The sequence below is a fragment of the Pinus tabuliformis genome, chromosome 2_2 (genome assembly GCF_031772625.1).
Source record: "Pinus tabuliformis cultivar Carrire ecotype Pingquan chromosome 2_2, CPIR1, whole genome shotgun sequence".
NCBI lineage: Eukaryota > Viridiplantae > Streptophyta > Pinopsida > Pinales > Pinaceae > Pinus > Pinus tabuliformis.
Genome location: NC_142300.1, coordinates 1,158,032,999 through 1,158,058,774, shown reverse-complemented (window position 1 = coordinate 1,158,058,774; position 25,776 = coordinate 1,158,032,999). Strand labels below are relative to the sequence as shown.

The window sequence follows — 25,776 nt, the reverse complement described above, 5'->3', positions numbered from 1 at the left end:
TTACTATGTACATTTTGTAACTTACAATCCGACGGTCACGATATGTAGTGATCCGACGGTTCATTCTCTCCCCGGTATTACCGACACTTGATCCGTGGCTTAACACCCGATTGGCCCATGATCTCTATTTAAAGAGCATGGAGGGTCATTTGTAGGTTAACCGTTCACGAGAAAAGCTTATGTAAATTTTCATTTTTTTATTAATAAATTGCCTGAAGTGGCCGCGTTGGCTCAGGCCGTGGACTGTTTCCCTCTTTGAGGGTTTTAACCACGTCAAAAGTACTGGTGTATTGATCTGTGATCTGTTTGTGAGTGGTGTCCTTTGGTGTTCTGTCTGAGGAACTTACCCTGTAAATTCCTACATGGTATCAGAGCTATTTGAGGGCCGCGTCCGTTGGTCATCCAAATCTGAAGCCGGTAGAACTGCATCCGACTACCGTTTCCTAGATCTACTGTTTCTGACTGCTTTCGGGCCGAAAGGACTGCTCTATTGTGTTGGGAGCGTCTGTTCCAGTGAGGAACCCCTTTCGTTTCACACGAAAAGGTTTCCGGTAGCCCTAGTTGCGTCATTTTTAAGATCTGGAGGGAAAAAGAGCTTTCTCAAAGCAAGCACGCAACCCAAAGCATCAACCCCCCCCCCCTCTCTCTCTCTCTCAAACTTTTTGTATAGCTCACTTGGTGCAAAGCTAATTTATGATAATAGAGGTCTTGGGTTCAAGTCTCCATTTTGTGGGGGCAGATTTTTTATTTCCGCACATTCCCGCACTTCGTCGGCGACTTCATCAAACTTTCTTCAAAAAGCCATAACTTCTTCATCCGGAAGCCGTTTTCAGAACCGTTTTTTTTTAAACAGCCTAATTCTTCGAGATCTTTCCATTGAAACACTTAGTTTCAACATCTATAGCTTCAGTTTTTTTTAAAATGGAAAGTCCATGCCAAGTTATTCTTGACAGCACCAACTACTTCCAATGGTGGTCCTACATTGTGGATTTACTTAGAAGTAAAGGTCTTTACAGAATAGCCACATGCCAAGAGACCAAACCGAAAGATGAAGACAAGGCAACTAAATGGGAAAATAGGCAAGACCAAGCACGTGGGTTGATAGGGATGTCTATTTCTCCAGATCTTAGATTCCATATTGCAGAAATTGATACTCCTGATGAAGCAATGAAACAGATTACTAAAGTCTTTGGAATTAAAAATGAACTTAAAGCCCATTAACTTGAAAATGAATTGCTTACATTGGACCCCAATAATTTTTCTTGCATTGAAGATTTTTTGTCCAAGTTCAAGACCCTTAGACTTCTCTTGGAAGGTGTTAAGGTTAAGAAAGAAGATAGTAGCCTTATTTACTCCATTCTTACTAAGTTGGGACCAGCCTATTCTGTGTTTGTTTCCACCTTCCATTCTACAAGAGAAGCCTTCATTTCTCAAGGACAAGCCTACAAGTCCCCTTCCTTTGATTCCTTTTGTAATTCTTTAATAAGAGAACAAGAAAAACTCTTACACCTTGGTCTTCTTCATCTTGGAAACTCTTCTGAGAAAGCGTTAGCCGCCCAGCAGCAACCAAATTCAAAGAATCCTAAGAAGTCGTATCCTAAAAGGAATGGTCCTAAACCAAACAAGGGTCCTAAGCAATTTCCGCCTCAAAATGAAAAATCATTTCAACAAAATGATAAGACAAATAAAAACAAATGGAAGAAGACTGATAGACATTGCAACTTTTGTAATCGAGATGGCCACTTAGAATACAAATGCTTTAAGAAGATGGAAGCCTTGGAAGCAGCAATGAAGAAGCATAACATCCATTTGGAGCAATCTTCAACTTCAACTTCATCTTCAGGAATGGCACTTTCTGCATGTGGTTGTCAAGCATCTCGGTCTGGCTATGCACTAAATGTATCTTCTTCTTCTCATTCTCCTGAGTGGCTCATTGACTCTGGAGCTTCTTATCACATGGCCAAAAACAAAGCCATGTTTTCTTCTTTAAATGATTGTAACACCAAAAATATATATGTTGGTGATGATAGATCTCTTAGTGTTGTAGGCACTGGAACTGTTCATCTAGACAATGGTCAATTTAATGATGTATTATGTGTTCCAACCTTATCCTGCAACCTTCTATCTGTATATCAGATAACTCATTCAGGTGAAGGTAAAATCGTTGAATTTTCACCTCATGATGTTGTAATCAAGGACTTAAGAGATCCTAAACAGATTTTGGCTACTGGCATTGCTGATGATTCTACAAGGTAGTATAAGTTTCACAACTTTGGGTCATCAAATCTTCCCTCAGTATTTGTTGCTCATAACGATGAAGTGAGCAAACTTTGGCATGAGCGATTTGGTCACTTAAACTATCGCTCCCTTCAGCATCTATGTAAAGAAAATATGGTGACAGGTCTTCCTATGGTATCTTGCAGAGATGGTGTTTGTTCCGGATGTGTACTCGGAAAACATCATCGGGACAGTTTTGAAAAACGTGCCTCTTGGCACGCCTCAGCCCCTTTACAGCTCGTGCATAGTGATTTATGTGGTCCACTTCCAGTTGCTTCATTCTCTGGCTACAAGTATTTCTTAACTTTCATTGATGATTTCTCCAGACGCACTTGGGTATACTTCTTAAAACTCAAGAGTGAAGTATTTAACATGTTCTTGGCCTTTAAGGCCTTTTGTTGAAAAACAATCTGGACATCAAATTCTTAAGCTAAGATCTGATAATGGCGGAGAATATGTTAAAAACACATTCATCAACTTTTGCATTGAGAATGGAATTCAAATGCAACATACTGTTCCATATACTCCACAACAAAATGGTGTAGATGAAAGGAAGAATCGCACCTTAAAGGAAATGGCTAATTGTATGCTTCAATCTAAAGGACTTAGTCTTAATTATTGGGCAGAAGCAATTAATTGTGCAAATTACATAATAAATCGCACTCCTACTAAGGTTTTAAAGAATATCACTCCAGAAGAAGCATGGAGCTCAATCAAACCAGATGTAAGTCACTTTCGTGTTTTTGGAAGTGAAGCATGGGCCCATATTCTAGATGAGAAACATAAAGCTTTAGAACCTAAGAGTGAAAAATGTATTTTAATGTTGATGTGATTGCTAATCTGGAAAAGATATTGAGCTAACTGTGAAAAATGAAATAAATTGCTCTAAGCATAGAACATACCTAAAATTAACAACAAGCATCTTCGATTTGTTTGGAAACCCATGAGAACACTTGTGTGCCCCCACATGTCATTTGGAGCACCACAAGTTATTACAAGGGACCAACCCTTTGTCCACTGCTTTTGAGAATCCTATTCTTCATTATGGCACCCATGGACCTCATTAGGCCTCTTAAAGGGCCCTACGACATGCATAGATTATTATTTGACCTCTGGAGAGTCTTACTTTTTCATTTATGAGCTCGTTTGGTGGGATTGTCAACAAAACTTGAATTATTAAAACATTATTTTATTTTTGGGGTTTATGCAGGCCAAGGAGGCTAATTCGAACTCCTAAGTTGTGTATAAATAGAAGTGAGATGAGCACATTTGCTCATGACCACTCTGGATTGGATCTTTTCCCTCTCTTGAGATTTTCGCACTTTTTCTAGAGGATGAATTGGAGCTTTATGGATGAATTTTGATGTGTGGATATTGGTATATCTTTTCTTGGAGCTTTTCTCTTGTCAATTGTGAATGGTTGGATATATTTTGTTACATGTAAGTACATGCTTTTAATGTTATTCTTGTTTTACTTTGTCATATACATTGGAATGGGATTTTCGTTGTTCTAAGGCTAATTGTTTCATGCATTTACTGCTTGAAATTGTGGAATTTTGTCTCTATTATAGCATCTCTCAATGTATGGGCCATGTAATATGAACGAAATCTCCTAGGGGTAATTCTATCAAAGAATTTGACCTTGATAAGCCATTCCCTTTGTGCATCGAAGTATAAAAGCTACAAGATTGCTTCTCCTTGACCTAGAAGGCTAGCGAAGTGGTCTTGAGGCCTCCTTGACTGGGAACCAAGAAATCCTACTCATATTCATCATAGACTCCATTCTCCCAAAGACTAAGGCACTGATCTACCAAAGAGTGGTCACTAAAAATCACATTCTTTCACCTCTTTCTAGGTCTAGCCAAGTTGGGGTACCTAGCGCATCAATTTCCCGATAAGCTAGCCCTCCAAAAAGTTCGATTTCCTAGGTTCTCCTGCGCTGGTGTTTCCTCAAGCTCTCTTCCAATTTTGAAGCCATTACGATGGTGGAGTTGGGAGAAAAACCAAGCCCTAGCTCTGGGATCAAACTTTTCCCTGGCATCCCCAAGGCTAGTACCTCATAGGGTCAAACCAACACCTTCAAGTGAAAATTATTTCTTTGATCCTTTCCCCCACCTTGTCTAGGGTAAGAATATCATCGATTGCTATATTCCTTCCTCATACCCTAGACTGGGTCCACTTGGTCCTGTGTGGTCCCATTCCTTTTAAAAGACAATTCCTCAAGAACCATCCAGGATCAATTGCAACAAGGGTTTTAGGGATTGGGAAACTCCTTCACAAGTCATATCCAATAAACCTAACCCTTAAATCCTTCTTTCCTTTCCCTAGGATACATAGTACCTTGCTTAGAAAGCAAGCAAGCTCCATCCTTGAACATCTTCCGGGAAAGGGATTATTTGGGTCACTCATATCCATTCATTGACTTATCCTTTATTGGTGACTCCATACATATCGGGTCTCCTCCCATTGGTGAAAGTCTATAAATAGAAGGGAGCCTTAGCTGAGGTGAGTGGGCTAAGTCTCCATTTTTTGCCTTTGGCCTAGCATTTGCCCTTTAAGGATCCCCCTTTAGAGCCCCTGCTAGTTTGAGCGGTAACAGGTCCTTCATCTCGAACTTGAAAGCCAACACCCGCTTACATTGATAAATGAGAGGGTTTGCACCTGTCAAAAAAATATCATCTACATAAAGGACCAGAATGAGAGGCATGTCCTTTTCAACCTTGAAGTATAGGTTAGGATCAGCATCACTCCTTGTAAATCCCAGCTTCATAAGATAGTTATCAATATTCTCATACCAAGCCCTAAGGGCTTGCTTCAACCCATAGAGGGCTTTCTTCAACCTACATATGTGTGTCTTTCAATCTTGAACTTTGAACCCCTGAGGTTGTTCCACATAGACTTCCTCCTTAAGCAAGCCATGCAAGAAGGCAGTCTTAACATCCATTTGGTGTAGGCTCCATCCTTGAGAGGCAGCGAGAGCTATAATCGATCGAATAGTGGTATATCGGGCAACTAGTGCAAATATCTCATCATAATCCACTCCTTCCTTTTGAGAGAAGCCCCGAGCAACAAACCTAGCCTTATATTTCTCAGCACTCCCATCAGCTCCATGTTTAATTTTGTATAGTCATTTTGAGGTGACTACGGACTTGTCCTTGGGTCTAAGAACTACATCCTAGACATCATTCTTCATGATTGATTCATACTAAGAATTCATCGCATCCTTCCATATTTGGTGTTTTATGGCTTCTTCAAACGTACATGGCTCAGATTGAACAATAGTAGCAGCTAAGTACCGTTGATACATGTTTGACTTCTTACTTTCACGGAATGTCCCTCTTGGAGCAATCTGCCTTTCCGCATCTTTGAGAGTGTCTTTGAGCCACAAAGGTCTTTTCCTTGAGGTAGAGGGATCACTAGGAGGTGGATCAATGGGATCCATTGGGCCTTCAACATTGGTCATTGGTTCATCTGTCGAAGGTTCATTCTACTTTCCTACAACATCATCATTGTCCTTCCATGGGACAGGGAGATCTATGGCTTTCCCAAGGGCAGAATCTTCATCGAAAGTGACATCATGGTTTATTTCCACTTCTCTTTTACTAGGCACATAGATTCTATAGCCTTCGAATTTTCACTGAAGCCCACAAATGTACCTTTCTTCCCAAATGCTTCTAACTTGTTTATTTTCTCTTTAGGCACATGAAAATACACGGGGCAACCAAATATTCTAAAATGAGAAACATCAGGTTTCTTACCAATGAAAACTTCTTCAGGTGTCTTGAAATCCAATGCTTGATGCAAGCTCCTATTTTGAACATATACAGTAGTGTTGGCAACTTCTCCCCATAAGAACTTCAGTAGGCCTTAGTCATGGAGCATGGCACGGGTGGCTTCGATGATTGTTCAATTCTTCCTTTCAGCAACTCCATTTTGCTCAGGAGTATATGGAGTGGTGGTCTCCCTCTTAATGCTAGATTCTCTGCAAAAGTCATTGAATTCATTTTATTCATATTCGGTTCCATTATCAGTCCTCAATATTTTGATCTTCTTCCTTGTTTGATTTTCCACCAAGGCTTTGAAAGGACGGAATCATTTGAACACTTCATCCTTCTTCTTCAAGAATAAGATCCACGTTTTGCGAGAGAAGTCATCCACAAGAATTGCATAGTATAAGTATCCTCCCAATGATGTTACGGGCAACATACCAGATAGATCAAAACGGACCAATTGAAGAATGACGATAGTTTGACTTTCGCTTGAAGGGAATGGTCCCCTTGTAAATTTCCCAACTGCACAACCCTAACAAACGCCTTCATAATTCATGTTGAACTCGGGCATAACTATGACCATCTTCCTTACCCTGGTAAGGCTTTGTAATGAAGGTGAGCAAATCTTCAGTGCCATAATACAGATTGAAGAGAAGTATCGCAAGTCAAAGCTCCCAAGGACTTCTTTCAACCCTAAATCCAAGTGTAAATGCATCTTTAGGGTTTCTTTGCCAAATACGTACCTTTTCATCAATGAATGCTACCTTGAAGCCTTCATCTTCCATCGCAGAAATAGACACCAGGTTCTTCTTCAAATCGGGTACATACAATACTTCTTGTAGATGAATGGTTTGGCCTTGATTTAAGTGAAGAGTGACAGTCCCTATCCCTTTCACGGGGTAGCTGGCATTGTCTCCAATTATGATCTCCAAATTAGTCTTCTTTTCAATCAAATTTGAGAGGGCCTCCTTGTACCCAATGAAATGCCTTGAGGCTCCACTATCAATCAACCAATGATTCAGAGTGTCCGGAGGAGAGGCAGTAGTGAGGGCGGAAATTTGATAAAATTCTTTTATTTTTCTACAACATTAGTTTCCTCATACCTAGAATTTTGGGAGGACGACCATTTCCATATCGAGCAACGAGAGCATTTATCTTTCCTTTATTGTTGAACCTGTTGTTCCTTTGATTGCCATTGCCTTTGTAATTGTTGTGGTTGTTGTCATCATCCCTTGGGTTATCTTTCTTGTGAGGAAACTCTCTAGCATAGTGGCCAAACCTATTGCAATTGTCGCACCTTCCTTTTCTTCCTTCTTTGAATCCCTGCTTCAATCCTTGACCTTGTCTCTTTGAACCAGCATTATTCTTCCTCTCAGCATGAAGAGAGAAAGCAATAGGTTCATTTCCATTTGAAGGCTTGTCTCTCTCCATCATCCTGGTTTCTTTTTTAGTGCATCTAGCCAATAATTCATCGAAACTAGGAATCCTGTCATTATTGAGAATGGTGGTGTTAAACACATCCCATGCTCTTATAAGACCTCCAAGAGCAATGAGAGTGAGCTCGCTATCAGCAGCAACTTCTCCAATAATAGAAGGTCATTCTTGATTTATGTGATCCTCATAAAATAGGATTGGACAGACTCCCCTTTGTCCATCTTGATGTCTTTCAACTTGTTCTTGAGAAGGAGGATTTGATTTGCATTGTTACTTTGAACATCCCAATCAGCTTATCATACATCTTCTTAGATGTTCCCAAATCAAAAATATAGGCAACCAAATGCTTTTGAATGGATTCTATGATAATTCTTTTAGCTTTGACCTCACCTTTCTTGTACTTTGTCTTTGCAGCAACAGCAGGCGCATTTGAAAGAGGCTCCACCACTTTTCCCTTAACATAGTCCATGGCAACATGCTCTTCCAAAGTCAAGTCCAGATTCATCTTCCATGCATGATAGTCAAATTTTTCCTTAAGCTTATCCTCAGATTTGAAGTAAGATGTAGTAGCCATTGAAGCTAGACCAATATTCTTGTCTAACAGCTCTCTCTTAGTGATTGCTTTTTTCTCTCTTGCTTGGACTTTGTCTTCATCTAGGCCCTGATACCATGTTAATTTTAGATGGCAACGGTATGTTCTATGCTTAGCACAATTACTTCAATGTTCCTTTAACAACCCAATGACAATTTCCAATAGCAATCACATTAACCATTAATCACATTGACAGTAAAAGTAGATAGAACATGAAACAAAAATGCAGAAGACAAGCCAAGACAAGAGGACACCAGATTTGATAGATGCTAGGGAAAAACCCCAATGTGGGGAAAACCCTTTAATCAATTCTTCTTATTATTATATCAAATGTACAACAGAGAGAGAGAGAGTAGAAAAGTCAAAATTGACTTGCCAAATTCAAGTCAAAACAACCCTGTCAAAATATGCAGTCAAATCAGCCCTAACCAGAAAGTCAAAGATGGTCAACGCAACTATCAAACTTCTCCTTTGAAGCTCGATCAAAGGTAGTCAAACTCGGCCTCCAACAGTGGTCAAAGTCAGCCCAAAACAATCATAATGTGCGGTCAATGCCCAAAAATGTGACCTACTAAGACAAAAATCCACCCTAAAAATCGAAGTCAAGGGATGCCCAGAAAGTCAAAGCCAACATTGGTCAAACTATATAAAATTTTGAGATTTTTGGCCTTGCAATTTTGTCCTGTAGTTTGACCTCCTTGTGCCACACATGGGAGAGAGAGAATGCCCAATGTTGTACGAACCAATGAGAGATGGAAAGAGAATGTGTGAGTGATGATGATGCCAAATGAGGTGAGAGGTCACTTGTATTTATACAATTCGTTGAGGGTGAAGAGTTATGTCTATTGTCGCACAGAATATCTAGGCACCGCGACAACGACTCAAATCGGGGGTTGTCACCCTGATCCCCAATCTCTCTGTTTAAGTTGTCTCCCTACAGCAGGCTAAGGGGGGTAGACCCTATGGAAAAGTGGAATGAAGAAGACCTAGTTGGGAACCAACCAGTGCGAGAGACACAGTGAAGCGATCAAGTACTTGATTAAGATTTAGAAAGGCTTATAGGATTTGATTAGATTTTAAACGATTGATACCAATGCCTTGTGGAGTCAACGATCTTGCTAGGAAAATTAAGACCAAGTAATCGATTAGCAACTGCTGCTTAGATGAATGACTATTTTATATGAAATGCAGATCCTAAAACTAATGTGAGATGCAAGAATCTTGGTTAATTTTAGTTAAATGTCTATTTAAATGTGAACCCTTCAATCCTTTCTATGTTGAGCCTAATTTCGTAGTAATTGGCAGAGAGAAGATCAGAAGAAGTACACTAAGGTATGATTAACGATACCTCTCCTGAAATTCTAACATACCCAGTGCCTCCGGCGCTGCAGAGAATTGTGGCTCTGATGACTGCAAGGTCATCGTTTTAAGTATTATTAAAACAGGCTTCTCAAGAAAAGACGAATGGAGATCTATCTGTCTATCGACCAAGCTTATGCTTGGAAGTAAATTTTATCTATGCAAAGTTAACTTATATGCAAATGCACCGGAAGATGAGATGAAGTTAGACTCGAGAATGGGAAAACACTTATGCTGCAAAAGCCTTCAATTACCCAAATGAAATGCCCGCCTTTTTTTAGATGAAGACTTTAGAAAATAAACTCTTGAAGATACTATAGATAAAACACCAACTTATTTCAAATCTTCTTGATACAATTTAGCTCAAAGAGAACAAAAACAACTTTGCAATTCGATATCAATGTCAACAGATGCTCAAAAAATACTCAGTTTATGAAACAAAGGATATACATTTTATCACAATTCTATGACAGAGTGCGTAATTTTCAGAAATTAATTTTTAGGACAGCAGTAAGAAAAACTTTATGACAGCAACCATATGACAATGAAAACAGTAAGCTATCAATGATATATTTATGCCAAAATTTTACCGAAATTTTTCCAAACTTACCCACATGAATTATAGCAAAATTTCAGCCTGTTGTGATGTGATTTCTGGAATTATAACAGATCTGATATGCTTATTACAGCCAGCAATTAAAACATGAAATAAGCCTAATGATGAATGCCCAACTCAAGAAATTAATTCATTCATGTATTAGACAACTGAGGAAACTGATTTTAGGCTAACTCACATGAATTTTTTCCACTGTTATATTTTAGACATCAGAAACAGAATTATTCAGAGATAACAATGACCCAAAATGTAGATCTAGGCCAAATTCTTGATACACATTAAACACAAATGAATTATTAATGTATTTAGCAATTTTTAGTTAATTTCAAACCACTTAGATGTGTTTTTCACCACTATTAGAAAGGTATATGACTGTTGTAGCAAACAATGAAAAAAAAGATGGTTTAAAGATCAAACCCTTAGGCCCTAGGCCTTGAAGATCACTTGCCTAAGTTGCCCAAATTTTTACCAAATTTTCTGCAAAAACTCACCAGTGATTAGCTTCGGAAAATCAAATATTCAAATTAAAAATGGAGCAAGAGGAATTTAGGCCCAATAGAACTAGCGTTGGGCTAGGAGAAAGCAAATTTGGGCTTAAGAGCCCCAAAACTTGAAACCCTTGTTCTGAAAAAAAAAATATTTTGCTTCAGATCTTTAGATTTATTGCAAAATCTTTAATGGCTGGCCTTGTAAAAAAATTTGGGATAAGATATTGCCCTCTAGGGCCTAGATCTGTCTCAAAACCCCAGATCTGCTTGAAAAATCTCAGATCTGAAGATTTACTTGGCTGATTTCTCAAATCTATTCCTGCAAACAATCTTTGAGCCCAAATCTTGCCCTCCAAGGTCTAGATCTAGCTCAAATCTGAAGATTTACTTTGTTGATTTCTCGGATCTGTTCTTGCAAACAATCTTTGAGCCCAGATCTTGCCCTCCAGGGTCTAGATCCAGCTCAAATCTGAAGATTTACTTGGCTGATTTGTGATTTCTCAAATCTATTTCTGCACAAGTGAAAAGACAAAAACCCAATACCCAATATGTACAAAAATAGAGAAAATCCCTAAAACCCAAGTGTTAAAATTTAAAATTATGTTACAAAATTTCAGATCTACATAAGTAAATAAAAGATCTATACAAATAATTTACAAATCTATCAGATCTAAGGAGTATGAGTCCAACTCCGCTCCCAGATCTGATAATCTAAGGCTCTTAATAGCCAAATCTATCAAAACTTCCACAAAATATTTAAAAGATTTTGAAATTTTAGAGAGGTACTAGCCCAAAAACACCCTGCAAAAAAAAAATAATTATCGCTAGATAAATCCTGAAGCTTATATGAAGTAGGCTCTTCAGAAGATATGTGTTGAGAATTGGCTAGTCCAACCGAGAACTATCCCCAAATGCTCAATGAGAACCTAAGATATCTTCTGCAAACACTAGATCAACCATCAAATCAAGTAGAGAAATAGAACAACAATAAAATTATGAAGAAATAGAGATACCTGCTACTTCAATCAAAATTAAAAATATTACCTTAGATCCAACAAACTGAATAAGATACCTGTATTCAGATTATTCTAAGAGAGCTATTGTTTGATAGTTTTCACATAATATTAAACAAAAATTAAAACAATGTTACCATAAATTTATGAAGAGGAACACTACAACACGTTGAAACCCCAAAGACTTTTACATTAATTCAAAAAAGTATACTAGAGAGCTTGAGAGCTTAATACACGATCCAAAGATCGGATGATCTCAACTGAAAAATAACCTCCTATTTAAAGATAAATCTTCCAACAGCTAGTTCGGGTGATCCTTGTCAAAGCAATCTCGACCGTTGACGAGGATCAAAATTTCTTTTAATCTCATCCGTCGAAATTTTAAATTATTGAGAAAATTTCGAATTTTTCAATTAAATACATTTTAATTAATTCAAAAATTAAATTTTTGAATTAATTTCCTCAAAATTTTGACTTTGACTTAACCCCAGGGACCAAAGGCTTAAAATTTAACAAAATAATCAATTAACCTTAGTCCCTGGACCTCTTTAAAATTTAATTTTTAAAGGACCCACGAATTTTGCCTTTGGAAAATTTAAATTTACCTAAGACCTATAATTAATTAAATTTTTGGCTTAGGATTTTAATTAATTTTGGCCAGAAAATTTAATTAATTAACCTATGAGGGGATAAATTATTTTTCTAACCCTCAAGACACTTTACATCATGATTTTTACATTTTTTACATCTCAAGGGGGAAAACCCATTTGAAATAGACCCTCATAGACTACCCATTTCTGTGACACAAATATAATCCAGTAGACTAAGCAATTTGTAATAAAATAACCGAACCAAATAGTTAAGATTATTCCCAAATCACTTTTACAGAGACTCAATCTATAACACTAAAACTCCCCTAAGATCCCAGTGACAAAATCCACTTCGGCTTTGGGGTAAGGCTGAAGGAAAACTCTGCCGACCATCCGAGAATGGATCGGTGAGACAAAAAAACCTCCCGGAATGTAAATCGTCACCAGAAAAGTAAGTTTACCTAGGTGATTACATACATGCAGGGTTGCAGGAATCGCCCCCCCCCCGGAGGATCCAAACCCGGAACCGCGGATCGGAGCGAACCGTCCCGGAATCCAAGTCGGAAGCGCGGTTCCGATTTTAAGGTTGCGCGGATCCTATTTAAAAAGGCGATTCCTGCCTTTTGGGTTGCGGCCACCCCGGAACCGCGGATCGGAGGGCGGTTCGGGCACGGGGTGGCGCCACGCTTCCGGCCCGGAACCGCACGCCACCCGCACGCCACCCAGGCGATTCCGCAAGCAACCCCGCGGCCTCCTTTTTTTTAATTTATTTTTTTTAAATTTGTTTTAATATGTGACTTAACTAGCATGAGGGGGTGGGTTAGGTTAGTTTAGGGTGAGTCTAGGGTGACTTTAGAAAAGAATAAAGCCCCCATTCTCTTCTCATTTTCTCACTTTGAGTTTATGAGAGTTGGAGAAGAGAAGAGAGGAGAGGAGAAGAGAAGAGAGGAAAGGAGAGGAGAAGAGAGGAGAGCTTGGAGGAGTGAAGAAGGAGGAGCTAGGAGAAGGAGGAGGAGCTAGGAGAAGGAGGAGGAGCTTGGAGCAAGAGCTTGGAGGACTTCATCTACAAGAGCTAAAGAGGTAAGTTCAAACCCCAAACTCCCTTGTTTTTTTGAAAAAAAAATTGTATTTTTCTCCTCCCTCTCCTACTCTTTCCCATTGTTTCTACTTGCTCCTTTATTTACAGGTTGTCCACCACCTATATCCATATTCCAAGATGGTGTTCTTTTGGCTTCTATGTATCATTCCACTCTTGGTTTTAATGATGGCAAGGGTGAGGAATAGAGGGGAAGAGGAAGGGGATGAACTTGGTCCTAATAGTAGTGACCCAATGTATGATGAGGAGGAAGGGTTTGAAGAGGAAGGGGATGAACTTGAAGAGGACACTGAAGCACAAGATGGGAAAGGTACATCAAATCCCTTGTGGACCTTTGTGACCAAACTTGAAGGGGGAAAGGGTGGTGGATCTTACAAATGGATGTGCCCTCATGGTTGTCATGGAGGAAAACCATATACGGGTTCATATACCCGTCTGAGGAGGCATCTTTGTGGGGTGCTAGACAGTGATGAAAAAAAGGGTTCCGTGGGGGTAACCATTTGCCCAAACATTTCAAGTGAACAAAGACAAAAATACATCAAATTAGAGATGGCTGCACAAGGAAAAAACAAGAAACAAAAAACTCATTCTGAATCAAGTGCAACCTCTAAATTTGGTAGTTGCCCATCTCCTCATGGTACTTTTGCAACCTCTGGAGGTAGAAAAACAATAGGGGATTTCCTTAATGTTACTGGGAGGGATGATGTGGATGGAAAGATAGTCCGTTTTCTTTGTGCTTGCGGTGTACCATTCAATGTGCTTCGCTCTCCCTATTGGCATGACATGGTAAAGGCCATCAATGAAGCCCCAAAAGGATACAAGGCCCCCAACTATGAGAAAGCTAGAACAGTGTTATTAGAAAGAGAAAAAGCTAAGGTTCAAAGAGCTTTGACACGTTTTACACATGAGTGGGTGGATTATGGGGTATCCATTGTATCAGATGGGTGGACAAATATTAGAAACCAACATTTGATAAATGTTCTTGGTGTTTCTTCTAGTGGTGCAGTATTTATTGCATCTCATGACTCCTCCTCCATCAGTGCAACTGCACAAAACATTGCAGATCTCCTATTGAAATCAATCAAAGATGTTGGTCCGAATAATGTGATTCAAGTGATCACAGATAATGCAGCAAATTGTAAGTTAGCAGGAAAAATTATTGAGCGTACTCATCCACACATCTTTTGGTCTGGGTGCCTGGTTCACACATTGAACCTTTTGATGCATGATATTGTGAAACACAAAGATTGTGGGTGGATTGCTGAGGTTTACAGGAAAGGGAAGCAGCTCATTAAATTCATCACAGGGCATACAAGGGTAAACTACTTCTATGGCACTTACTCCAAGTTGCAATTGCTTAAAATTGCAAAGACAAGATTTGCTAGCTATTACCTCACCTTTAGGCGGCTAGTGAGGGTGAGACAAGCTTTAACTAATCTGGTGTGTGCTGAAACATGGGATGAAATTAACAATGACACAGATGGTGCTAATGAAGTCAAGGACATTGTTCTTGACAGTTACTTTTGGTCACAGGTTAAATATGTTTTGCAATTCACCAAACCAATTTATTACATGATCAAGTTTGCAGATTCAGATCGACCAGTAATTGGGGAGGTGTATGAGCAAATGGATAGCATGTTGGGGCAGATTAAAGACATTGTTGAGCCTAGAGATACCACCTTGTACAATTATATTCGTGAAGAGGTGGTAAAACGATGGGATAGCCTAAATGTTCCATTGCATGCATTAGCATATGTTTTGACACCTAAATACTATCATCCATCATGGCTTTCAAAACCAGCACCTGGGGGGGGAGTCAGGAGAAGACCACACCAAGATAAAGAGGTTCACGAAAAATATATGGTTGCATTGAGTAGATTAATCCCTGATGAGGAGGAGGCTGCATTGGTACGGAGACACGTGAGCAACTATACGAGCAGCACTGGTCCATTTTCGAGCATGCATGCAATTCAAGATCGAGAGAATTTTTCTGCTCTTGAGTGGTGGAACATGCATGGAGGGCCTACTCCACTTCTACAGAGTTTGGCATTGCGGGTGCTATCACAGGTGGTAAACACTTCTTCTGCAGAGAGGTGTTGGAGCTCTTATTCTTTCATCCACAGTGTTAAAAGGAACAGGTTGAATTTAGACCGGGCAGAGAGCTTGGTTTATGTTCATTACAACTTGCGATTGTTGTCCCATTACTGTGAAGATGCAAAGTCTAATAAAGACTTGTTGACTTGGGACAAGAATCCAGAGGAGCCCAATTTGGAGGATGGAGTGTTGCGACTAGAGCAATTAGAGGATTCTCTTATCCAGGTATGTCCATTGTGGTATGAATTTTCCAATTTTCCCTTATAAAGAATTCATGTTTTTAATTTTTTTGTTAACTAGTGTTTTTTTTTTGCATGAATTTTTTGAGCGATTCTAGGATGATGACACGGGTGTTGATATGCCACCACCCCCACCCCCATCTGGTCCCTTGGTTTCTACTAGAGGAGGTTCTTCTTCATCAGTTCCAGTGCCACGACTTACACAGGGACCATCTTCTTCATTGCCACCACGTGGAGGCCCGCCATCACGTTCTATTCGTGGTGGAAGGAGGAGAGATTAGTAGATATATTCACAATCTACTTCTTTTTGTCATAGATTACTCATTAGACTTGTAGACTTGTGAATTTGAATTTTGAACCTTTTTGGCTTGGCGGTGACCAAGTGACATATTTTGTAAACATTATTATTTGAATTTTGGACATGACAAATGTTGACAGTTGCTCACTTGCTAGATAAATCATAATATGCTCTATGTTTTATGTTTTATAATATGCTTAAATGTTTTATGTTTTATAATATGCTTAAAAATTTGATGTATGTTTGTAATAGCTAGAATATAGATGATTGTTGTACATACTAGTAACTACAATGGAATCATGGATGCCATATCTATCTTGATTTATGCAAAAATATGCATGTTTTCATGTCTTCTACAATTAATTTGGTATTTGGGATGTTTGTTTTGAGTATAAATGCAAAAAAATATAAAAATATATATATATATAGCAGACGCTTCCGCGGACGCTTCGCTCCCTAGATTTTTGGAAAATGACGCTTCCGCGCTCCGCGCTTCCGCTTCGCTCCCGCTTCGTGCAACATTGCATACATGACATGGATCTACTGAGATTATTTACATTATACACATGCAGAATGGGTTTACATTATAGCATGATCCTCGGGCTGACGCTGATAGCTAGATGGCAGGAACACATTGATCAGGTGCTATCCCTTTTGCGAAAAAGGGGGTGTATTGCTATGGGTCGTTGACACATAGTGGTCAACAACGTCCATTAGGCTTCATGAGCCTACATGATGATGTGGTCGACTTGAACAATTTGCACATGTGTGAGCATAAATTCAAAAACGCACTTCTATTTGTCCAAATTGGATGATCTTTATATCAATTTTGGTCCTCTCAAAAAGAGGAATTTAATGCAATCATCATCTTCATCAAATGAGTTGTCCCAAGGTGGAATTTGGCCCTAGTTGTCAATTTTAACAATATCCAATCAAAAGCACAGGGAAAATGAAACAAAAAGGGACATAACTCTAGGTATCCACAACTCACTCTTTAGCTATAAGGAAATTGTGGGTGAAAGGCTTCATTTGGTGTGTCCTTCAAACTCTAAAATGACATGGAGTTTAATCATGTTTTGCTTTTATCGATTATTATGTAACCAATTTATAAGGATTTATTCATGCCTTCTTGGAAAGGAAAGAAAATCAACACAAAGAAGAAATTGGTAAGGGCTAGGAAATATCCCTCTCTATAGGGGAAGGAAAATCAAGTCAATCGGATGAAGCTTCTATGCTTAATGTGCATTTCTATGGTATACATAATGCTGCCACTATTTAATCAAAAACTCCTACATGTTATTTGTTAGGTAAACTTGACTCGATGAAGGAGTTAAGGTTGTTAGGTTAACAGTTTTGGTTTCAGGAATCTATTATTCATGACTTGTGGTATTGAACCTGTTACCCACCAAAAGTGGGTAGCCCTAGGAGAGTTTTTCTCCTATTCGTCTTATTCTCGCTGACAGCCAACAACCGGCTACCTTGTAAAGAATGTGATGTGCCACTTTATCTCTGTTCCTTGCATCAGTTATATGTTTCCTCGCCCATTTGTCAAGAGCATATGTTAGAAGGTGGGCAATTTGACCCAAATGGTATGTTTTTCATTGTGCAATCGAGTGCTTGTGCTTGTTTTTCATTTGGGCATTTTGGGCACAGATTATTGGGTGACTTGGAAGAAGGAAGGGCTTTGACCATGGTTTTGTTCCCTCACCTTAAATGGGGTGTTAATCCTCAATCCTAGTCTCGTCGGATCTCCCCTATTGACCTATAGCTTTATGAAGGGCATTACTTGGGAAACACCGATTTTGGTAGCGTGGTCGAGTTTTCCCATTCCACACTTTTCACTCCCCTCTACATATTAGTTGATGGGGGGCATGCTCAATTATCAGATACCGTAGATATAAACTTTGAGAGCAGTAGTGCCTAGAGGTGAGCGGTGTCGGCTCACTTGAATGGCCTGGTTAGATTTGATTAAAGGAAACCCCAAGTCAAGGTTTAAGGGAAGACTTGTTAGGTAAACTTGACTCGATGAAGGAGTTAAGGTTGTCAAGTTAACCATTGTGGTTTTAGATGTGATGACCTCTGGTATTGAGCCCATGTTATTACATGTGATGAAGCCTTTAAAAAACATGGGGATTCTCCATTGTTATGTGTCAGATTTGAACGGTGAAGGCCAAGATATTGGCTGGCTTGGTTGTGTTTAAGTCATGGATAATAATAGATCTATTGTTTGTTGTTTCTTCCCCGATTGGGGTTTTCTAGGGTAAATCATGATCTATGTGTGTTGTTATTGTATATGTGATTGTTTTCATTTTTCCTCTAATATTGTTTAGAATACTAACATTATTCTTAGGAAAAAATTTACAAATTTAAAAAAAACAACTAAACAAACAAATGCACCATGAGATGATACATATTAATTAGATATATGGTCTCCCGATCGGGATGAGGAAACGTGGAGGTGATAATGGCAACGGCATTTATTATAAGGACAGGACAGAAGGAAGTGACCGCAGGTATCAGGCCACCATCCCAACAAGCGAAATGAATACTCTGTCAGACAAAACTTCAAGTGGCAGGGGTGGGAAAGGAGGAGTACAGATGATTGAGGAAAATGGCGGTGGTTATGACTGGGAGAGAAGGACGGTGAAGGAGCATAACAAGAAGGTGACGGGAGGCGAAGAAAATGATAATGCGGATGGAGTGAAGGAGGAACGGCTTGAGGAGCAAGAGGAAAACATTACCAGGGTAATCAGTAAGCTTTGGTACGTACAAACTGCTCTTCTCACCTTACTTGTTCTCCTTTTTATCAGTAGATTGAATAACAGTCAGTGGTGGGAGGAGATGGGAGGTGGAAAGAGTCTGGGAAAACTGGGAAGGCCCCATGTTTTGCAGTATGAAGACCATCTGGAGAGATCCCAGGGAGGAGGAAGAAACTGCAGTAAGGAGCAGAGGTTGAGAAATAATGAGGAAAACCAGAATGGGACATCCATGGCTGGAAGCAAAAGAGAGATTGACGCCGGAGAATTGCCGATGGACCCCTTAAAATGGTACCTGACCCGCATGACAGAGGGAGAGCTTCACCCCCTGAACTCGGGAAAGGATTATCATGAACGGAGCATAAAAATGGAAGGGGAGTGTAGTAGGAGGAACGAAATACCAAAGAGTCAAGTGGTTCCCGATGAAGAGAATGAAACTGCTGTAAATCTAACACCTGTGATTGATGTGTGTGAACAGGAGGAGGTAGAAGCCAGGATGGCTCGACAGGGTCGAAGGCATGGTCGAGGAGGCAGGGGTCGCCCGAGACAAAGTGATCAGGGTGACAGGCCTGTGGAGGAAACCGAGAATCAACATAGAGAGAGGCGGTCTACCCGGACTGTTAGCCAAGAGGTAGCCCGTGCTTACCAAGAGGAAACGGACGAAGACATTCGTCGTATAATTCAAAATCTGGAGGAAAGAGTCCTTGAAGAACAGTCGGGCTCAGAAACGGAAGAATGGGCTGCTATAGTTAGTGACCCAGGCAATACAAGGGGGAGACAGACGCTGTATCGAAGATCCCTGCACATTTATTGGGTTTTGAAGAGTCTTTTGGCAAAGGCCCTGGAACAAGTTGCTAAAGAAATGGCTGAAATTGCCAATGGAATCCCAAATGTTCAGAAGGAAATGAAAAATTTCCAAACCATTATGATCAACCAAAACAATAAGCTGGCAGAGATATCTCAGACCCTGTCCAGGATAGCAAGTTTGGTCCCAAGCCAGGAAGATCATGCGAATTTTCCCATGGACACAAACAGAGATACTGGAACCAGAGCTGCCTGATGCGGAGGACGATTCACTGGAGGTTTTTTGTTTCTTTACAAATACTGTTTTATGTTGCATAGAAGCTTATTAAGTAATTTCAGATGTTATGTTTATATAGCCAGTAAGGACAGAATTATCAAATTTTGGTTTTGGAATGCCTACAGTAAACTGAGGTGGCCAACAGACCTGGTTTCCCCTTGGGGCAGGTTGAGGCCACCATAACTGTGTATCTGGTTTTTATGTTTATTGTGAATAGAAAAGAAGAGAACTACCTTACATACAAAAAAAAAAAAAAAAAATTAGATATATGGTAAGTCACCCCTTTCGAAGATGTTTCATTCTTGAAGTAAAGAAAAATGATAACAAGCCCGAGTTAATCTTCAAACAAGAGGAATGATGTTGACATATTTCCTAGCACAAGAGGGAATCTTGTATTTCCTCCATTTTAAAAAAGCAATCGGAATAGGCAACAGAGGAGAAGACGTAGGAAGATGGTAATGTCAACCATTTGAGTGAAATGTCCAAAGTATCCAACTACTCAACTCTCAGTATGACGTTGACATTCTTTAAAGGAATTGTGTACAGGAATGTTCGAGGAGAATATCAACACATCAACAGATTTACCTGGTGGCATTTTCCAAAACCCCAAACCTCGAAACCATTGACAATTTTATTGTTTATATTGGTTAAGGGAAACAAAAATGCTTCAGTTGACGACAAAAATATGTCAACGAAATTACCAGCACTACCATGAAATATAAATAGAAAAAATGTAACATGAAACTTTATGAGAATGAGAAATGGCTAAGACTCACTTCCCCAAAAATATTGAACCTCATTTGAGTATTGGCAAATATACTTCTCTTCTGGACCGAGTATTTGAGCTCCTATTCCTGGAAAACGTGGCCCAATTAACAACTCTTCCAAACTCCCTGGTCTCTGAGAAAAGGCTGGATCCTCGGCTGAATACATAAAACAGAAACTCTCCTTCTGTTCTGGGAGGGACACTTTAAAGTACCAACCTTCAAAAAACCTCCGAACACTTCCATCATAATGATACCTGAAACCGATGATGAAACTCCAGATTAGCATGCTACTAAAATACACCTACTTTGTCTATCCCCTACATTGTTTTGTTTACAATCCAAACACATGCTGCTCATAATTTCTATCTCAATTGGAGACTACGTCTCAAATTTTTTGATTAAAAAAATAAAATGTCACTACAACAGTCACCACACAATAAAATGTCAAAAAATCTTAAGAAGAGTGCAAGTATTTTGTTTTGCTCCAAATTGGGAATTACGCTGATTGTTTGGTATTTTGGTTGAGTAAGAAGCAATATCTTTGAACAGACAGATAAAACATAAGTAGGAATAAAAATCGCACTTTTAAACGATATCATAGTACAAGTCTATGACTGGCAGGATTTGAGTATATATAACACTTGGACCTAGCACATTCACTCCTAAGTAGAAATTTCTCACAGACATCTAGAGGCTTTCATTTCTACATATTCTGTAGAGGTGAACTGTATGTTGTTTCCATTCCTGCTTAGTTATGCTAAACATAAAACAACGGCTTAATAGTTCACTTTGAAGTTTGGCCTTTACCACTTCCATTCATGGAGAAACACATACTTTCTCGCACCCAAAAATTCAGTCCCCGAATTGATGGGCTGAAAAACCCTCACGACTGAAGAATGTAAAACAACAAACCTCAGCCACCCAAGTCATGCAGGTTGTGGTCAAGTGATAAATCAAGTTAGTTATCTTTCCAAAGACCGTGGTTGGGTCCAATCTCACTGCAAGACTGTGATGCCACGTTAACGTAGCCATGTTGTGCTATCTTATGATATCTTTAGATAACTGCACCTAGGCAATGTATCTCAATGGATGAGACCAGGTGCAAAGGGCCATTTACCAACTGGGAAAAAATACTGAGATATCCGAGGACCTCCAGCTTCCTACAATTCCTCCCTTCTAACTCTCTCATGCAAAGCGTGAATGCCAAAACCCTTCACCTGAGCAACTACTTATTAAGAAGCCAAGTTAGAACTCACGGGCCAAGATGACAACGTGGATGCCTAATAAGCACATAGTTATGCATAAACCCCGAGCCTCACTGGCTCAAAATCAAAATCAACTACGGTGACAAATTAAAGCCAGGAAAAGCAATACGGGACCAGATGATGCAAATGCATACAGCTATAACCAGGATTCACATAGCTAGGCTATGCTAAATCAGATTTTGTTCATTTGACAGATATTTCTATTGATGTTTTCAGCTGAATCAAGAAAAGCAGCATATGGGAATTTGTCCACTGTGCGCATCCTTCCGCTAATCGTTTCTGTCAACGCTGACTTCAAGTTAGTTTAATCTGGAGATTTCAGTGACCTCTCAATTTATTCTACTCCAGCTCGTTCACTTAAATTTAATCCTAATTAGTATTACCAGGTGAACAATTTTTACTCGATATTTCCTTCGGCATAACCAGCCCTTTGAATTCTTCCATGTTAAATACACACCAGCATTCGTGCATCATGGGATTTTCTTAAAACAGAATATGCAAAATGATAATGTATTGAATCTATACCCGCTGTGAGGTGTCCGAAATTCTCTGTGTGCAGGAGTTGGAACGTAGACAGCGTTCGCAGAGCGCTTATGCACTGCGCTGATAAAAAATCGTCTGCCTCTTGTACTCTGTGATGGTACTGTAACCCGAAAGGGAGTTTCCACTGACGTGTTCAGTAGAGGAGCAGAGGAAATGAAAGACATTTTTATCTATTTTCGCATCTCCCGATCTTTGGGCGGGCTGTTATAATGTTCGCGTGCGGGCGGGCTCTCGTAGGATAATTTAAGAACAATGAATTTCTTATAATTACGCGTTCAAATTTCTCTTTTTATGGTAATGTTTTTAATTTGGTTGGTAATGGTGTCAACTTCTTGTAACTATGGGAATGGTATTTGGATTTATCTATAAGTTAAATGTAAGTTACAAGTTAACTGCATGTATTCTTTTTGGGATAATTTATGGAAAAGAGATTTGGGATTGAATTAGGGGGATTGTTGCTATTTTTGTAAGTCTACTGGAATTATTTATAAGGTTTTGCTAGTTTTGAATATGGACGAGGCTCTTATATGGGTTGGTAAAAGTTTTTTTTGGTGCAAAACATTCATGGTTCGAACTAGCCTAATGGGTTAGTTTGAAGTTAAATGTTATTAAAAGTTATATGATTTTATTAGGGTAATTTTTGTAATAATGTAAGAGATGTTGGTCTTATTGTAACTTTTTGCAATGTGTCTTTAATGTGTCAAGACCTAAAGGTATGTGGCAGAAGTGAAAGTTTGCTCCCTTACAAATGACAAAAGTGAAAGTTTGTTGCCTTAGAGACCATTAATGGGTTTTGAAGTGGCATAATTTCCTTTTAATAACAATAATAAATTAGCCAACATACCAAATAATAGCATTAAATTCCTATTTATAAATGTGACAACTAAATTATACTAGGCTTTACCACCTTGAAAAAAAAACTCTAAATTTTTAGGATTTGTTGGGTCAAGCCAAGGAATCATGTATTTGACTACAAAACATTTGAATTTATTAAATTGAACATGAATATATATATACATCAGAGTGACCTTTGGGATTCTTATTCCAAGCTCTCTTCAAATTACACTACTTTATTATTTAGATATTTATGTATTATGTTCAATCCCAAAGGATTAGGTGTCTAACATTCCCTCCCTTAATTTGAAGAGGTGTTTGTGAGTCCAAGCATCATTTTTAATCTTTCAAATTTTTCTCTTCCAAACGCTTTGGTGAAGATGTCTGCAATTTTTTGATTTGTGGAACAATGTCGTAGGTGAATAGTTTTGGCATCTACATGATGTTGAATCAAATGGATCACGGAATTTTGGATTCTTGGCCAATTTAATTGCAGAAATACTATAAATTAGAAAAGGAGTTGAGTGCACTTGTTTCTCCTGCAATTCTTCAAGAATTTCCTGAGCCACACAATCTCTTTGGTTGCTTCAACAGTTGCCACATATTTTGCCTCGATAGTGGAATCTATTGGAATTGAATTTTTGTGTGACCCCCAAGAGACAACTCCTAATCCAAATATCTAATCAAGTTGAAGCTATCCACCTGTGAATATTTGAGTCCAAATTTTTGAATTCCTTTCAAGTACTTTAGAACTCTTTTTGCAACAGGCTAATGTCCCTCAAAAGGCTTTTGAATGAACTTGGAAAGGATTCCAACAACAAATGAAATATATGTTCTGGTAGTGGTGAGGAAGATAAGACTTTCCATGAGTTTTCTATACTTAATTGTATCCTCAAATTCATTTCCTTCTTTAGATGTGAACTTCAAATTTTTTTCCATTGGAGTGGACAAAGGATTGCATTCAACCATGCAAAACTTGTTCAATAATTCTCCAATGTACTTCTTTTGAGAGAGGAATATATATCTCAAATGTTGGGTCACTTCAATGCTCAAATAGTAGTGAAGATGTCCCAAACCTGTCATTTGCAACCCTTTCTTCAATTCTTTCTTTATGGATGTGTTATAATTTTCATTATTCCTTGTCATCAACAAATCATCTACAATACAAGATAGGCAATAGTTTTGACAACTTTCTTGACAAATAAAGTTACATCATCAAGATTAAATTGTATGAAATTTAATTTCAGAAGATGCTCAGTCAATTTTTCATACCAGGTTCATGGTGCTTGTTTTAGGCCATATAATGATTTGATGAGTTTACATTTTTTTGTTCTTATCCCTTTACAACAAAACCTTCTAGTTGGGACATAAAAACATTTTCTTTCGGGTCTCCATTCAAGAAAGTAGTTTTTACATCCATTTGATGGACTTTCCATCCATTCTAAGCTGCCAATGCAAACAGAGTCTAGATGGTGCCCCATTTTGTTGTGGGGTCAAAGGTATCGTCATAATCAACCCCTTCATTTTGTGCAAGTCCTTTTTCCATGGGACTTTCTTTGTGCTTCCCAAGTGAGCCATCAGATTTATACTTTTTCTTGAAGACCCACTTGCAGCCAATTGGTTTGGTTCCAAATGGAAGGTCCACAGACTTCCATGTTCCATTCTTTATGAGAGCAACATACTCTTTATGCATTGCTTCTTTACATTCATCATGAGAAACAATTTCTTTAAAGGAAGTTGGTTTAAAATTAGTAGACAAACTTAATTCACAATCATAAGAAACATCCATATCATCAACTAAATCAAAATCATCTACATCGCCTCCATTTTGTTTGGTGGAACTTCTAGTTCCAGTCTTTCCAACGTCATGAGGATGAACACTTTCAAGTGTTTTAGTGAGTCATATTGGATGACCCTTTTGAGATGGCCTAGGTTGCTCTATTGATTAAGACGGGGTTGCATCAATATTTAGCCTTCCAATCCTCTCAATCACATCACTCAAAGTGTCTTCCTGATCTGAAGAAGTGGTTGGAACTTCATGAGGGGGAGAGAGTGCTTCAAAAGGAGATTCCATGGATTGATCTAGGATAGGGATCCCCCTTCAAGATGTTGAATCACTTGATGAAATTCATGAAAATATTTTGCATGGCTAAATCTATCCAAATGATCAAGTTGTCGCTCAACAATATTGTCAGACTTGGAAGATTCAAGGAAAATAACATCGCTAGACAACATAAACTTCTTGTTTACCTCATCATAGAGACGATATGCTTTGGTGGTATTTGAATACCCTAAGGAGATACACTTTCGACTCCTTGCACCAAGTTTGTTTATTTGTTCCTTAGGAATCAAGGCATAGCAGGTGGAACCAAAGATTCTGAGATGCCTTATAGAAGGAATGTGGCCATACCACATTTCACAAGGAATATTGTTTCTGAGAGCAAGAGATGGACATTTGCTTTTTAATATATACTGCACATAGAACTGCATCAACCCATATCACCAGCTTTACATTTTTTTCAAACATCATTGAACAAACCATATTTAAGATAGTCATGTTCATGCTTTCAGCTACACCATTTTGTTGAGGATTGTATGGTACAGTTGTTTGGTATTGAATCCATGTTGGAGAAGATAGTTTTCAAATTCATTTGATGTATATTC

At 38.8% G+C, this 25,776-nt stretch overlaps 1 protein-coding gene across 2 annotated transcripts in view; it reads right to left on the bottom strand.

Moving 5' to 3' along the window:
• The window catches only part of VTE1 (tocopherol cyclase, chloroplast / vitamin E deficient 1 (VTE1) / sucrose export defective 1 (SXD1)), a 327,369-nt gene extending 304,852 nt beyond the window's left edge, over nucleotides 1-22,517 (bottom strand). Inside the window, exons 1-2 of one of the 2 annotated variants that reach the window (XM_089405876.1) lie at nucleotides 22,261-22,517; nucleotides 20,480-20,724 (exon numbers count right to left, since the gene is read on the bottom strand). In XM_089405876.1, the coding sequence (XP_089262002.1) occupies nucleotides 20,480-20,724; nucleotides 22,261-22,442 (427 nt within the window). In that variant the 5' untranslated portion in view covers nucleotides 22,443-22,517. The remainder of the gene's footprint in view (nucleotides 1-20,479; nucleotides 20,725-22,260) is intronic. The other variant, XM_089405875.1, reaches the window with a different exon arrangement.
• Between the last annotated feature and the right edge of the window lie 3,259 nt (nucleotides 22,518-25,776).